The sequence below is a fragment of the Alligator sinensis genome, unplaced genomic scaffold, assembly GCF_000455745.1.
Source record: "Alligator sinensis unplaced genomic scaffold, ASM45574v1 scaffold970_1, whole genome shotgun sequence".
Lineage (NCBI taxonomy): Eukaryota > Metazoa > Chordata > Crocodylia > Alligatoridae > Alligator > Alligator sinensis.
Genome location: NW_005842094.1, coordinates 239,005 through 255,969, shown reverse-complemented (window position 1 = coordinate 255,969; position 16,965 = coordinate 239,005). Strand labels below are relative to the sequence as shown.

The following is a 16,965-nucleotide window of genomic DNA, read 5'->3' as shown; positions in this document are numbered from 1 at the left end:
GCGTCGTGTGACTGTCCAACTGGTCATCGAACATGGGAGGATGCTGGCTGTGGATATGTTTTCTTTCTCCCACATGGAAGGTGAGGCCTTCAGATGTTTTGTGGCTGACACTGTCCCCAGTTAGCTCATTCCTAGTCACTTCTATTTTGGAGTGGGGCAGCGGAGGGAGGCAGTGCTCTGGATCAGCTGAGTAATTCCTTTGCTATAGAGACACACGCAGACCTACTCCCAGACCTTGCTGTGGAACCGGTCTGCTCTTTTGGAAAATTGCCACTTCAAAGCATCAGGCAGGATCACTTAGCTCAGGGGTGTCAAACTCAGACCCAGACGGCAGAGCTCCTTGCAGCCCACGACATAGGGGCAGGCACTGCAGTCTCAACAGTGGCAGTGGCAGAGGGAGCCCAGCAGTGGTGAGGGGTCTGTGACAGTAAGTCTGGGCGCAGGGGTCTGCCAGTGATGGGAAGAGTCCAGCAGCAGAAGGGATCCGAGGGAAGGGTCTTGGGGTGGTAGTGGCTCACTGCTGATAGCTGTGGCCAGTGCTGAAGGGCCCTGAATTCTGCAGCAGTTTTCTGCCCCCAATTTTCAGTGGCCTGCCAGTAGCCCAGCAGGCTGGGTAGAACTGCCTCATAGACCAGATATGACTTGCAAACCATTGGCATTTATACATGTGCTCTGGGAGACCCGGGGGGGGGGGGGGGTGCTTTAATTAGAGTAGCTGTGAGAGCCGCTTTATTTAAAATGCCCAGAGCATCACATGTATCAGCATCCCCTTGCTGAAAAATGGCAGTGGGGGGGTGCTTTAATTAAAGCTCATCAAATGAGCTTTAGTTACAGCACCCCCGCCACCATTTTTCAGTGTGGGGATGCTGATACATGTGATACTGGAGCACAGTAACTATCACGTTTCAGCAGACTTGATTAATCAAGTCTGCTCCGGAGCAGCTTCAATGTACATGTATAGGCGCCCCATATGTTTAACACCCCTGGCTTAGAGAACAAGATAGCTTTGAATCAGGGTTGAGCCTTCCTAGATACCTTTCACTCAGCCAAAAACAAGGACACAAGAATATGGCATATGAAAAAGAGATTGCCAGATACAGTGGATGCCCAAGACATTATCAGCCCCCCGCAGACAGCAACTCAACAGATGCCATGGCCAGAGGGAAACACCACCAGTGGGTTCTGCTGAAGGAAGGAGCAAAAGGTCCTTTTCCTTTTGGCACGGGCTGCAGAATTTTGGCATGATCTCTTTTTCATTTAGGTTAGGGCAGGAGACGGGCACTACTGCTGCAGCCGAGAGGATGATCCAGGGATATTTTTAAGATATAATTCTCACGTACACTAGCTTAGACCCTCTTTGGTATCAGCATTTGAGGAAAGTTAAGCAGCAGGCACTGTAATCTCCAGAATCTGTGCAGGCCTCTCCGCAGGGAATGCGGAGGGGCTCTCACCTCTCAGAACGACTTGACTGGTATCCTGAAGGCCTCCGCAGGACTGTGACAAAGAGCAGCAAAAGCCTCTTGGAAGACCTTGAGGCCATGGACTAGAGGGCGGGAGGGGAAAGGACACTGTGGAGGGGATTTTCCTGCACTGGTCCCTTGAGTGTAGAAAGGAAGTTAAAGGTAAGGGAAGAAATGCACCCTTATTCCCATTTCCCTTTTTTTCCACAAACACTGCAAAAATAGCCAGTTCTTTCATAGAAAAATTACCCATAATTTATTGCTGCCGTCTCTGCTGCTGGGTTCGGTTTGCTGAGGATGGTGGAGGTGGTGTTTTGAAGAAACACCTTTCCTTCATTCACTGACCAGTTTCTCTCCACCCCGACGAGTACTGTGAAAATCGTGACAGGCTTTGCACCACACTGGGTTGGTCTCTTGCCTAAAATATGTGCCTTTCAGGTTTGCAGAACAAATACACATACAGCTATTTCATAATTCCTTCAATCTAATCTGGCTGTAGGAGAAGTGTCGAAGGAGGTGGGTGGAGCATCTGCCCGTGCTCTCCTTACATATGAAAGGGTGCTCTAGGAAAATTTTGGATCACCTGCTCCATACTTCCATAACGCTAACACCATTCCCGATTCCATAAACAGCAAACAGTTTAACACAGTAATTTCCAAACGGTAAGGACTAGTTCACCACTGTCAACCCTCAGCACTTCTGCTGGCCCACCCTGCATCCAAACAACCATTTGACTCAAGGGTGTTTGGGGCAGTGCAAGATGCAGACCACTTACCACAGACCCAGTTCAGGATCTACTGGGTTAGCAGATTAGCACATGCTCAGCAGCAGAGCTGCCGCATTTATTGCTGAAGAACTGTTCAAGCCTTAGCTGAAGGAATTCTCCAAGTACACATTTCTTCCTGACTGCTCCCTCCCTATTTTGTTTGCTTGACCATCTACCACCCCGAAGTTCAAAAACTCCTGGGTAACATATGGTCTGGCAGGATGTGGTGGATTCTAGCATCATCTGATCCTATCACTTCCCCTTGTGTTAACCCTTCCCAGAAGCCAGGTGGCTCAGCATAATTTTTCTGGAGAGATAAGGTGTGCCACTTAAAGCCCTATTGGGTGAATATGTGGTAGGACCTAGGTATTTTTTTTTTAAATATTGGTCTCCAGCCTGTGCAGCCTTGCTTCCTGGCATTCATCTCCATTTGGGAAGAAGTTGTCGCTGCTCTAGAGATAATTAAACCCATCTTCCCTCAACCCTCCCTTCTGGTACATGCACAATGATACCATTGTTCAGAGTCATGCAGCACATATGCTGACATGAAAGAGTTTAATCTTGTAGTACAGTATTCCATTATTTTTTGGACATCTGTACATGATAGAAATAGTCTGTATTAAGGGATTTGTTGACAAAGAAATGGCTGATGCTGATACATGTGTGGACTGAAAACATCTTTCCTGGTTCCATTCAGCTGTAGGGAAGCTGCTCCTTCCCAGCCCTGAAGCCTGGCACAGATGTGATATGCACTGTTGCTATTAGCACGCTTGAATTTATAACAAGGAGCCAGTGTTTAGCAGAATTTTGGAAGCTCCCTGCCGGGTCTGTGGCTAGGTGGTCTTATTGGCAACACTATCTTTATGATGAAAACTAAAAAAATAAAGTGATGGCTAAAGGAAAAAGATTAACCACAGAAGTCCTCCCCCAGAGCACAAATACTCTGCCTGCCTCCCTTTACAGCAGTATTAAAAAACTTCTCCACCCCCCACTGTTTTACACAGCATCTCCTAGGACTGTGAGAATCAGATTTGTAGGGCCACGTTCTGATCTTTTTACACTAGTGAGTTACTCCAGATTTACACCAGAAGGGGAGAAGAGAATCAGGTCCCTGCCTTCCATCTTCTGAATTGACCATGCAAATTCAAACAAGCTGGTTATGGCTCGGTACTTCCGTTTAACCTGAAGTAAAATGGGTGTAACAGTACCTGAGATGAGTGGACATACAGTTATTTATTATTCCTAAAATAGTTATTTCCCATGAAGTAGCTGAGTGCTGCACTTGGACACCATGGGCTCAGCACAGAGCCACCTGCAGAGGGTGGCAGGGGGGTTGCATTGTGCTTAAGGGAGCCTTGGGACAGAGTACATGTCAGCAGGCACAATTTGGACGACATGGGACTCCCCCAGGTTTACTTCACCTGGAGTGCCAACCCACAGGCTGCTGTAGAAGGAAGGCAGGACCCCCACTCCCTCTCCCCCACCCTGCAGTGTCCCCACATCTTCAGAGGCACAAGGAAGCTATCACGATCTGCCCGGTGTAGACTGCTCAAGTGGGAAGGGGGAGTTCTTGCCCAAATCCCTTCTCTAGGTCCCTCATGCAAGGAGAGATCAGAGCCAGGACATGGAAACAAGAGAGCTTTGCAAGTCTAGTGTTGCATTTAGCACCGTGAGGGTGCAACCAGGTTGCTAATAATGATGTTAGAGAGAACTGGTTCTTTCAAAAATGGCAGGATGACAACAGTTGCTGACGAAGTGACATGTTTCTGAGTTACGTAAAAAGCACACGGTATTTTTCTAGTAAAATTATCTCACGGAAAAAAAAAAATCAAGGCTGCATTTGGCTTTCTCTTCTCCAAATTCAGTCATTTTTAGGATGGCTCAGACACAGCCTGGTTCGAGAGTCCCCCTCCAAATACTACATTAGTTCTGTTATAACAAACGTGTTCAGATCCATTACTCAGAAGCCAGGACATTTGCTCTCCTCCATTCCCAGAGCTCCCCATTTATAACGTTTTTTTATACTGCTGCTTCAACTCCCTAATCTCAGCATGTAAATCTTTTAGCTGAGGGAACTGAACAAATGAAAACCGATCACAGAACTTTGCGTTCCCAGATTCTTGCCCCTATAAATTTACCGCAGCAGCCCCCGTAACTCTTGCTGTCAAGCACAGCATGGAGGGAGGCACATGACTTCAGTAGACTGTGGCTGGCATGGCATTATTGCAATCCCTTTTCTACTCCTTTTCTTTAGACGCATGCAAGACTGGTCCTTCACTCCTTGCTGAGCCAACATTCCCAACTGGCTTTAATGGGCGATCGGGGCATGCGAGGAATGCTGGAGCTGGCCCATAGTTTGGTTTCAGTGTCACTTGCTTCAAGAGAAGAGGCTTCAGTTCTTTAAAGCAACTACTGATTTTAGCTGCCTAGTTAGGGCCACTTAAAAAGGAGCTGGATTCCCAGAAAGGGCAGCTGACTCCTGGAAATCAGGACCTATTAAAGGGTTGGATACCTGGAAACTGAGGCATTCAAACCAGGCATTACTGAAAAGGTAGGCTTTTTTTTTTTTTAAAGGGAATGAGTGCCCAGTAAGGAGGAGTCTGTGAAGTGCGTAGCTGTGGCAGATGTGAAGGGTTATGTTTGAGGGGTTAATTAAGCAACTGATACACTGGTATCAGTGTAACAAAAATCTGACTGCCTGTGCAGTTAGCCATTTTCTGAAAGTAGTCACCCAAAATGTGGAGGCCGATTAAGCATGCAAACACGCACACAAAGGGTTTACAAACCTGGTCTGCAGTCATCACTACAGAAATCATTTTATTTGCACTGCGCAAAAAAAAGAAAAAGATTTCTCCTTCCTATTTCACAGTACCCCTGTGTCAGACATAGGCACACACTGGCTACAGCAAGCTGTTAAGGAGGACCTTGGTGCCCAAATGTGGCAGATTTTTCCTTGGTTGGTTCCTGAATTCCTGACAGGTTTCACAGGCAACTCTGCTGATGACTGAAGTTGAGTCTGTCACATGCTTACAGGCGGCTTCTGCTGGGGCGGTGTTGTCTTTTGGAATCTATTTTCCTTTGACTTATCTTTCAGTCTGTGGAATTCAGGACCTTTAATCTATTCAAGATTAAAGTCCTTCACAAATCCCTTCTGGCCTTTTTTGGAGCAAAGAAGTTACAGGCATCCTACAGCACATTCCTTTTGGCACTCTTTTTGAACATTGTAAATTGACAACAAGTAACATTATAATTTCTCAAAAGGAGACTAAAAGACTTGTCCTCTGATGAGATCACTGCAATAAATGGGATAACTACATGAAAGTGCCATATAAAAACCATAGAAGCAGACACATTTGCTAGTGATAATTTTGTTATGTACATATTCACAATGCATTCCACGTGTACCATCAAGACATTCCAGGAAGAGTGAAATATAGATATGCTACTGCCGTGCCAGTTTTGCAGCCTGTGCGTAACATCTACTCGCCTATTGTTTACTTTTATTATGAAATACTCATAGCAATTTTACCTGCCCATAGAAATATTTACTTATCCTAAATGAGCAAAATGTTGCACTGCTGAACTAGGGACTTACTGGAAAGTTCATGGAAAGACCTTGATTGACCTCAGTGAACTTTGGACGTTAATGTTTCCTTAATGCTTCTTTAAGGCTTTTTTGCTTTTGTTATTTAAACTCCAGTGGATCCTTAGAAAAGTACTGCTCTTATTCACTGTACCTTTGACTTACCTATCAAACTCAAAACTGCAATTGAAGCACCAGGATTATTGCTAAAAGGGTTTAGTGCATTTTCCTTTGTGTACAAAAGAGTTTATTTCTTACTTTCTATTCTATACTTTAAACTTTGGCCTCTTTGACATCAGGTATTCAGTCTATATAATGAAACCAGTTGCCCTGTTGATGCTTGTAGGATCAACTGAGTTCAATGCTTATGGTAAAAGAAGGTAAAATAGAGATTGCTGGTGCTGAATGTTGTCGGCTCTATCCCCAGAAAAGGAATGAGCATTTTTCTCATGGCAAAATGGGGTCAGTGTACAATGTGAAGTAAAAAATGGCAGATTTTTAAGTGTACATACCCCGTAGGATGATGGCTCTACATCACAGCTATAAAAAATCTCTCTATCTGCTAGTCAAGGAAATAGGAAATAGGATTGTATAAAGAATTGTATAATTCTATAAAGAAGAGAGGAAGGTCTCATCTGTGTTCCTTTTAACTCGGGCACTGACCATGTAAATATATAATCACATTTCACTTGTTTTCTTCTCCTCCTTCAATTGGACCACTGTATCTTCTTTGAACACAGAGCAAAAGACATTTTTCAGAAGAATGCAGCAGTATGGGGAAAACAGCTTTCCTGATCTTTTTCCCATAAGCATAGAGAAGATACAAAACTTTTTTTTTAGGTTTAATATAGGTATTAATAAATAAGACAAAGGTTGGTATCTGGCTTCCTCAGATATCTTTTACCTTATTTTCATGAACAAGGCTGGATGAGACAGTGCCTGAGATGGAGCTGGGCTGTGGGCTGGGGGTTGAGCACCTCTGTACAAACTGATTTCTCAGCCAGCTACTTGAGGAAAGGGCTTCCTAGCTGAAGATGATTTTGTGGTGTTGCTACAACGCAATGCAGTTCAAGCACTTCTCAATGCAAGCCTTGGGGGGATTTTAGCCCTCTAGTCTAGTTTCTTCTGAGCCATGTATTAACCTGAATTCCTGCTTGCATGCATACTTGAGATGGCCACGTGCATGAACCGGGTAACTGCTCAGGCAAAAGGAAAGACTGGGTCATTTGCACTTGCCGTTACCTTAATTTCATGAACAAAATTTGTAAACAATTTGCCAAACTATTGCACATGTAAATGGTTTTAGCATGTTGTCCTAGGTGATCCAGGTTTGACTACATTATGTCTTTAACAGAGGCAGACATTTCTATTGTTTTGAAAGGGGGGCAGGGTATATTTTCTCTTTTGCAGCATAACTTGTTTCCAGTAGTTGTGCTGTCCTGTACTGACATAACTTTCCCTAGTTGGCCACAGGGCAGATGCAGCAGGGAGGGTGGCAGCACCAGCTCCCTCTCACACTGCCTTGCCACTGCGTTTTAACCTGGCAAGTCCATCCTTTGTATTACTGCTGAGATTTCCAGCAAGGGCACTCATCCAGTAGGAACTGGGCTAACACACACGGCTCAGAGGCAGGGAATGATTTTCACTCCCTGTGACCTGAAACTTTGAATTCTTGCTTTTCAGGCAAAAGACTGTACCCTGGTAACGATATTCAGAAAATATCCATAGGTAGCATAGGCCATGCCGAGGGAGACACTGCAACATAATGGATTATGCACCCCTTGGAGGGACCCAAAGGTTCTCATTATGGTCTGTTGTGTCACTTGGGATCACTGGGATTTTATGAGTCTAAAGAGAAACTAAGCACACTCAGAAAGCTGCAAACAATTCTCCTGACTTGACTGTTTCAGCAAACACCTTTGAATTACAATCCAACTATGGGTTTTTTCTTTATCTTCAAAACACTCCCGAGCTGCACTGCTCCAGCCATTAACTTGAAACAACCACATTGCAGTATTGTCAGCGGTCTGGCTAACACCCCTCCATATCAGGAAATTCAGACTTATTCAGCATTCCCCTGCTTACCTCATGCTGTTGTGCTAACGGTCTACAAAAAGCATACAATCTTATATAGCATACCATATGTTTGCAAATACCAAAGCCCAGCAGTGTGAATTAAGGATAGGACTCCAGCCTTCATTATGATGTGTCTTGCTTTTATGAGTTCAAGTCAGACCCTTAGCATTATTTTAGCATAGATTTTGTTGTTTAATTATGTAATGAGATTTTCTGCAGTCACCTAACAGATGTTGGTTCAGGGTCAGTGTTTCTCATAAATTAGTTCTGAAAGGATTTGTTACTTCTGGGTCAGCAGATCGGTCCAGAGTGCAAAGAAAAATGGGAAAAACAATAAACACTGAGTTGGAGGGTTTCTTGGGATTCTTTCTTTAGTCACATATCCACATATTTTCATGATCTTAATGACTAGATTCAATGGAATGTTTGTTTTAACACTAAGGATGACCCAAACCAAAACCCTGCATCCAAACATCCCCGAAGTCTGGGAAAGTTCATAGTTTGGGAAATCTTAACTTTGTGGCTCTGACCTATTCGTTTTTCATCCCAATGGGTCACATTTTCCTAGAACTCAGCGATGGAGATCACCAAAATGTAGGCTCTGCTGACATCCACAAGCATTCATATTTTTTTGAACCCATAGTCAGGCATTAGCTATCACGGTGTAGGGCATGAGAGACATCAGGTTTTGAACAGGTGCATATCTCAAGATTTTAGGATGAGCTTCCTGCATCCGGAGGAAAGATTTATCCTACTAGAAAGTGTGTGCTGTGTCCTTTCACCCCCACTGTGTTCAGTTCAGAAGTCATCAGTGTATTATGGCCATCAGATACAAAGCTTGGCCTCATAGCTGCTGAGATTCAGGCTTTCAGCGCTCAGGGCTCCTGTTTTACTCTTCAAAGTGCTGACCAAGATGGTGGCTAGTATGTAGGTAGATTCAAAAGGCGCCTCCACCCCCTTTGGAAATTCATCCATAAGCACTTCGGAAGTAAAAGAGTCTGTAGAAGGCTTATGAAATAGAGTGTACCAGCTCTGTATCTATATTATAATTAAAAACACCTCATGTTTTATATTACACATGCATATGTGCCTTAATAGTTATGATTGCACAAGCCACTCCATTCTTACATGTCTTTTATACTCATAATTTTCACAAACAAATTCTTTGGGGGCTGAAATCACACTCTGCCAGCTTTACAGTTGATTTTATTTTGCTGTGAATAGTTCAGAGGAACTGGTCAAAGCATTTTTCATCATGTCATTAGCACTCATGAGGAATTTTTAATCACTTTAAAATTAATAACTTTTAAATTAATGAATTCTCACAACACACCCTGTTTTGGATGCAGCGAGACTAAGTTACCTACCTACGGCTACATCAGTGTGAGCAGTAGGATTAAACAATAATCGTGTTCATTTAGCATACGCTTAAGCTTTTCAACTTGCAGAAGCGTTTGCTCAATTTGATTACCTCCGTCTTAGAGCAGTTAGAGGGGCTGGGATTAGATGTGCAGAAACCTGTTGCAAGATGAGTCCCTGCTATTCCTATGAACTGTACTGGTAAGTTCCTTAATGGCTACCATACAGCAATAATTAAAGAACCACAAACCTGCTAATAGTACAGTGAATGGGCTGAAGAAGAATGTGAGGCCAGCTGCTGACTCTACCAGTAAAACAGAATGGACCGTACTGTGGGTCTTCTACTTACATCCACACGGCTATCCCTGATCCAGGTTACCATGAGGGGGAACCCTACTGGTCCTTCATGGGTGACCATGAACACTGGTCCAAATAGCACGCTACATTTAAATAGCACTTTGCAGTCTCAGGCCTGAATCTCTCTTTGCTCAGGAATGAAATCAGTGCATTTACACAAGCAGAAAATGGATGCCAGAAAACAACAGGTCTATAGAAGAAGCCACATACCTTATTGAGAAAATCCAAGAGCTAATTTGTCTGGCAGAGCTGCTGTGAGGTCTAGCAGACAAAGCAGTGGTTTAGTAAGGGAACACACTGGTTCAAATCCCAGGTCTCCCAAAGACATGCTGCGTGTAACCTTTGGCAAGTCACATTGTCATTTTGCATGCTTTCCAACTTTCCTTTATTTGCCTCGTCTATTTACATTTACCTTCTTTGGGGTAGGGATTGCCTCTTACTATGTATAGTGCATAGTATGATGGGGCTCTGATCTCAGCTGGAGCCTCCAGACATTACCAAGGTACAAATGTTAGTAAATAGCTGTCGTTACTACTACTATTTCGGATCCAGTGAGCATCGGAAGTTGGACATGCTGTACATGGAAAGAGACCATAGTCCTCTATACTTTGCACCAACTCAGATCAAAGTTCTGAACCAAAACGCCTGCTTTCATTATCTCGTATAGGGATGGCCAACTCATGGTATGAGTTCCATAAGTGGCATGAGTGGCCTCTCTGCATGGCTCACGACAGCTCAGAGAAGAGACAGGCAGCACAGCACAGCAGCAGATCGGGCAGGAAGCAGAAGGTAGAGCAAGAGATCAGGCGGGGAGCACAGGGCAGGATGCAGAAAGCAGAGCAGGAGATTGGGCAAAGGAAGGAGATTGCAGTGGCACTCCAGGTGGGTGTGGGGCTAATTTGCAGCATACCAAAAAGGTATTGATCCAATGTCAAGTCTTTTTGCAGTCTCAGTACAGTTAAAAAAAAAAAGTCCCTTAGATGTAAAGATGAATGCTGAACTGCACAGTTTGTAATTGAAAGAGTAATTTTCTTCTGTTTTCCACGTGCTATGTACATACACGTGCATGCACAAAAACTTAAAACCTATTACGTGTACTATAAGAGTTCAATAAAACAATGAGGTGAATATTAATTGGGAGAAGTACTGAGCACTGACATTTAATTTGTCATTATAACACTTCACTGTCAACATCAATATGAATTTAGTCGTATATACATTTCAAAACTGTTTTACAGGCTGGTTGCAAAGCCATCTCTATTAAAGGCATTCCCTTTAAAGGTATATTGAATAGCCATAAGTACTAGGATTATTTTTTAGTCAAAGCTCAGACATTGTGAAGCAGATCTTTGATTCTATAGGCTGCTTACGGACGTTAAAAACCAAACCAAACAGTCCTTTATTTGAAACTTGGCACGCTCCCATGCCGAGCCCAATGCATGCCCAGAAGAGGCATCGGGTTCATTGGACTCAGCTCGCCCAACATCTCTATTAATCAGGCGCTTTAGTGGGGCTTTTGTGGCACTTTTATGTCACAGCTGACTGAATCAACTTTAGATAAAAGCACCAAAAAGCCTCACTAAGCACCCTATGTATACAGATGCTGCGGAGCTGGCTGAAGTAATGCACTGCTTCCTTTGGTAAAGTGCGTTTCTTTTTCTTTTTTTTTTTTAAATGTCTGTAAGCAACCGTAATCAATTCTCCTGGCACAGGACATGACCCATGAAAAGTCTTGAGAGTTGGAATGCCTCCTTTTTTCATGGTTTCCAGAGTCACTCCATGTTGGTCTCACGCTGCTGCCACTGAAATAATGACAGCGAGGGAGTTAGGCCAAGAATCGGCACTTCTGAAAAATTCCACCCTTCTGCTTTAGATCCTTCACACTGCAGCTTGTTCATCACCGGCGGCAAAGGTCCAGGAACAGTCGTCAAGCAGAGCTTTGCCAAGAGCCATTAAATGGTCAGCAGTGCTGAACGCACTACCCGGCGCTAACATTGTTTTAAGGATAGTCTGATACTCTAGTTTCATATTCCACGTGTATGAAAATTCTTAAGAAATGAACAGCAGGATGCAGTGATGTGATCAAATGTTCATGCCCTCTTCGATTGGGGCAACTTGTGAGTTATTTGTTAGACAAGAGAAGCTAAACAAAAGCCAGCGGGCTAATAGGCTGTTTTTCTGTTTCAGTGGAGCATGACAGAGAGTTCCATCATCAGCGCTGTCACTATCGGGAGTTCAGGTTTGATCTCTCCAGGATCCCGGAGGGGGAAGCTGTGACTGCTGCTGAATTCAGGATATACAAGGATTACATCCGCGAACGCTTTGATAATGAGACATTCCAGATCAGTGTCTACCAGGTACTCCAGGAACACCCAGGAAGGTAAGCGACTGACGAGAACATGCTGACCGTATTGCAGAATTGACTGTGAAAATATGGGGCTAGCTTCTGCCATGGTCTAACACTAACATGTTAGACCAGTGGAAATCCAGAAGAGTTTCTCTGCAGTGGATAAAAGTGGTATGGTTGTATCCAAGAACAGAATAAAGCAGAGATAAAGTTTGTTCCAATTTAGAGCTTAAGGAAGAACCTACTTATACCATTTAACAACTCGAGAGAGGGTAGATTATCTTTTGAATACCGACAAATCTTGGTGAGCACAAGCTGGCATCACTCAGTGGTCTCTTAACTGTTTGATTGCCATGTGTGATAACAGCATGGGGATTACAAGACTTCCTGTGCTGACATTAAACACAGAGGGAAAATTCAACAGAAGAGAATTATAGCATGGAACTGCAGAGTGCTACTATTCTTGTCCTGTAAGGACTGTCTGATAGCCTCAGAGCAGTTATGCAGATGTGGGACAGAAGGACTGTCTGTATGTGGGTGGAGGCACAAATAAGACTGTAGACTCCAAGTGTAAGGTTTTCAAAAGAATTGCCCGCTTCTTCCTGCTGCTTATGCATCCCAGAATGAAAAAAAACCACATCTGAATGATTCCTCTCTAGCCATATAGCATCTCTTAATTACTGCTTTTTATTATAGGAGGCATGTGAGATGCCTAATGAACACAGACAGATGACACCATGCTCTTCTTATTGACCGATTGTTTTCTATATGCAAAACTACCAGACGAGCTATTAAATCCATTCCAAGCAATTATTAATGTATGTCATGCTCTCAGACAAATTCTCCAGGGAACTTGAACAAGAACATATGTTTAATTTTCTCATCTGTTTTTAGTCCCAATTAATCAGCAACCTCAAGACCATTTATCAAAAGCACTTAGTTAGCTGCATTTATGCATCTTTCTTTTAAACAGTAATCCCATTGACAGTGGTAAAACCGTCCCTGCACTTAGGTACATTAGAAGTACTCCATAAATACTGACCGTAAAGCTTCTCTCCAGAACTGCTTAACATGTAGAAGTGATGTCCCAGCCCTGTTTCAGGTGTACAGCAGAGCCAAATATAGATCCCCCAAAACCATGAGAAAAAACCCCACAATTAAATTAGGAAGCCTGTTGTTATTTTAATTGAGAGGCCATTTCTGAACTTGTGTAAGATTGCAGTAAGGTTAACATTTGAATGTACTGTTAAAAACTCTGTCATTTAACTATGCAACTGGTAAGGGACATAAATCAACTTTACCATTCAAAAAACATGTTCTTATGTACATCCTGCTAAAGAAGACCGGATGCATTTCTGAATGGGATGCCTTAGTCTGTCAGGAGGGTGGGTAAAGTATCTGGCCCACCAGCCGACTGAATCTGACCCTCAGTGCTCCACATGCAGCTGAGCCCCACCGCACCATGCTCCCTCCCATGCCTACTGGACCTGGCCCTGACCAGTGCACGGCTTCCAGCAGGGCTGTTCCTGGTGCTGTTCTTCTCCCCTCGCCTGCAGTGGGAGCTGCCTAGCTGAAGCTTCCTCCTCTCCCCCAGCCCAGGGCAGGAGCAGGAGCCATCGCTGGAGGCGAGGGGAGTGGAGCAACACCCAGCCAGCTGCAGCCGTACCGTGAACAGCCCTGCCAGAAGCTGCGTGCTGGCTAGGGTCAGGGCCAGGGCCATGCCAGTGGGCACTGGTGGGAGTGTGGTGCATGCTGCCCTGGGCAGGGCACAGCCCCATGTAAAGCAGTGTAGGGGCCAGGTGAGATCTGCTGCACATGCCCCCCTGCCTTCCCCTCACCCTTAGCAGGCTCCCAGGACCTAGTGCCCAGGCAGCCCCCCCACACATGTGCACTAGGGCTGTGCGAAATGGCACCATTCCGTTTCGACAGAACAGTGTTTTGTTTCGAATTTCGTTTCGATTTGAGTTCTCTTCCTCAGCCCGATGGATCGCAGCGCTGGGGAGGGGAACTGAGTGATAGGGCTCAGTTCCCTTCCCCAGCCCAATCCTAGCACTGGGGAGGGGAACTCAGCTGGGCTGCTTCGAAAGTCGAAAAGTTTCAAAACTTTCGAAACGGTTTGACTGCCCTAATTTTGTTTCAAGGCTGTTTTGAAGCCCTTCGTTTCATGTTGATTTCGCTGTTTCAAGCTCAAAATGTGTCAAAATAGTGTTGAAGTGAACCAGCCAGTGAAATTTTGCACAGCCCTAATGTACACACGTCCTCCTACAGGGCAGGGCATGCAGGGAGTGGATTGCAGCTTGGCCCCAGCCCCAACCTGGGTCCATGATCCCAGCTTCACCCACCCATCCTGCTCCTGAACACTGCTCCCCACCTGTCCAAAGCCCCATAGGGAGTTTTGGTGAGTTGTTGGTGGGGGGATGCTAACCCAGCCCGTGACAGCTCATCAAAACTCCCTTTGTGGCCCCAAGGCCCAAATCATTGCCCACCCCTTGTCTAATACATGTTATGTTTTTTGTCACATAAGCTATTGGGCTCAGTACGGATGTGACTGGGTGACATTTACCGGTCCGTGATATACGGAAAGTTCCAGCCTTTAATTCTGTGAATTCTGGGAAAATTTGCTTTACAAAAGTATATAAAATATCCTTCAATCTCAAAATATCAGGTACTGTCCTGAGCAAACAAGGACATTCATGAACAGAAATGTTTCAGATTTCATAAACACTGTGAAAGCAATTGATCCTTTGCCTGATATAACATGTCTCAGAGCTTCCTTGGGCATAATTTAATGTCTAGTGATTCATGTCCAACTCCCATTTGGTCTTCATGGTTCACTCACCTAAGAGCTTGGGAAGGAGATTTACAAATGCAAGAAGCTGGATCAAGTGACATACTGAGCAGCCTGACCTTGAGTCCCTATTTCTGGTTGTACAAACAGTGCTAGTGGAAACTAAAGGTTAACACCGGGGTACTTCTCACTGCACAAGCATAGCCCTCTCTTCTTGTGAGCATCAAAGGAAAACACAGTAACTCCTTTCATCTCTGAGTGCTGCAGAGCATGCACTGGTGTGATGCACAAGGGTGACGAGGAGGTGTTGAATGTAGTTTATTTTAGGTACCGAGATGGGAAATGTTTCAAAATACAGCCGCCACTCCACGTAAACTGGAAATCAATACTCCACAGACAGATCAGGCTTAAGATGAGGAGATCTGTCCATTGACTAGAAATTGGTGAGTCATAGGGAATTCCCCCTTCAAGCCCTGTTTGAAAAGCTTTTGGGTTATTATAATTTGATTTTATTCCAGCGGGATGCGAGTCTAAACATTTGAACTTGTTTGCCTCTAAACTGATGCCACGGAGAGCAATTCCTTGCCAAGTTCCTTGCCAAGTAAATATCTGTTCCCCAAAGCCATCCTTCCCAGGTAGAATTAAAGGGATAAGAGTCAGGTTTTTCAAAATACCTAAGCTGATATGATTTAGGTGCCTAATTCCCTTTGGTATTATTTAAGAGTCTAAGCTGTCCAGGGGTTCATGAAAATCCCCTTAGGCCCTACCTGCCTCATCCGCACGTAAAGACCTTTGAAAATCTGGCTGCAAATCCTAATCCCAGAGAATTATCACTCGTCTCATTAAAACAAGGAGGTGCATGGTGCGTGAAATCCGGCCTCACTGAAATCAGTGGGAGTTTTGCTTTTGGTAGGAATGCGGTTGGGATTCCTCTGTGTCGGACCATCCTGTGGTAATTAAAGTTTAGTTGCTACATGTTTGCCTTGCAGCTGTTGCTTGTTCCATTAGCTACATTGGCAGGGATGGAACAAGAGCATATTTGCCCATAGACTTGCATGAGAAATAAGGGCTTGAACCATGAGTTGCAGCTGGAACATTTTAGCTTATGCTTTAAAATATACCAGTGTGTTCCTGTACAACAGTTTCACCCTCTTCCGTAGTGCCTGTTACTGTCACTGTCCTTGGATGTATACATGTAATTCCAGTGGCAAGTAAAGCCTGTGACTCCCCCTTTCCCCACACCTCGCACCCCCAAAAGCTAAGCAGGCTTTAAAAAAAAAAAAATCAATCAGTGTGATTTGTTATTACAAAAGAAATCAGGCTGATAGATGGCACCACACCTTGGGGCTCCAGGTCTCTAGCAAGTGCTCCCCAAATTCTAGATCATGTGTTTCAAAGTACCTGCAGTGGCTTTGATCATGTCAAACAGCTACGATCATGTAAAAAGACATTGCTTGTGACCTTTGCACACAGAGATTGGATCACTGTGCCCACTCCTGCATGCAGATGGGAGCGCTAGCAAACAGTGCTGATGCACTTAGAGGGTCTCTGGGACAAAGCGGTTAAGTTTGGTTCACTACTCATGACCACTCGCATTAGGAGCAGCAGCCTGGAAACCCATGAAACATCTTGATGTCACTTAGCAAAGCAAAGCTCATCACAGGCACTTAACTAGCTGCAGGAGGCATTTTTTGCATACCACAGTGGGTTCCTACTCAGCCAAAGGATGCACAAATGAACAGTGACCCACACACTCCATTTCTCATGGCAACTTCTGCATTTAACATTGGCTTTGAATATCTTCATTCCCTGAGCTCTGCTCCTGCTGGAGGCTAGGGCAGGGGGAATAAATTGCACCTCTCCACAGAAAGCTAACTGCTGCCAAGTTTTCAGTTGACTTTTTGGTACCCAGATTTTGTGCAGTATCCTCATCACTCTAAAACAATGAATGTCAAAGGGACTAAGATTAACAGGGGCAGACCATTAACATAGAAGTGTGTTGAAATCTTAAACCTGCTTCTAAGGCTCTAAGACATGTGGCCAGCTTAGTTATATGCAAGAACTTCATGTCCAATGTTTTGTGTAGTTTTGGACTTGCTGGTTCAGACTGGAAACAAGTAGTGCCAACAGTGTCACTAGGGGACGTTCCTCATGTGATTTGCTACCCAAGTCTTTAGAACGAGGCAGGACAAATAAGCATATGTAGGTTGGTGGCATCTGTAGGAAAAG

The 16,965-nt window shown here is 44.4% G+C and overlaps 1 protein-coding gene across 4 annotated transcripts in view; it reads left to right on the top strand.

Moving 5' to 3' along the window:
• The window catches only part of BMP7 (bone morphogenetic protein 7), a 90,762-nt gene that overhangs the window by 17,073 nt on the left and 56,724 nt on the right, over positions 1-16,965 (top strand). For all 4 annotated transcript variants that reach the window (XR_003094200.1, XM_025204692.1, XM_025204691.1 and 1 more), the window contains exon 2: positions 11,789-11,981. Coding sequence is in view for 3 of the 4 variants with exons in the window: in XM_025204692.1 (XP_025060477.1) it covers positions 11,789-11,981 (193 nt within the window). In the remaining variant the exon portion in view is untranslated. The remainder of the gene's footprint in view (positions 1-11,788; positions 11,982-16,965) is intronic.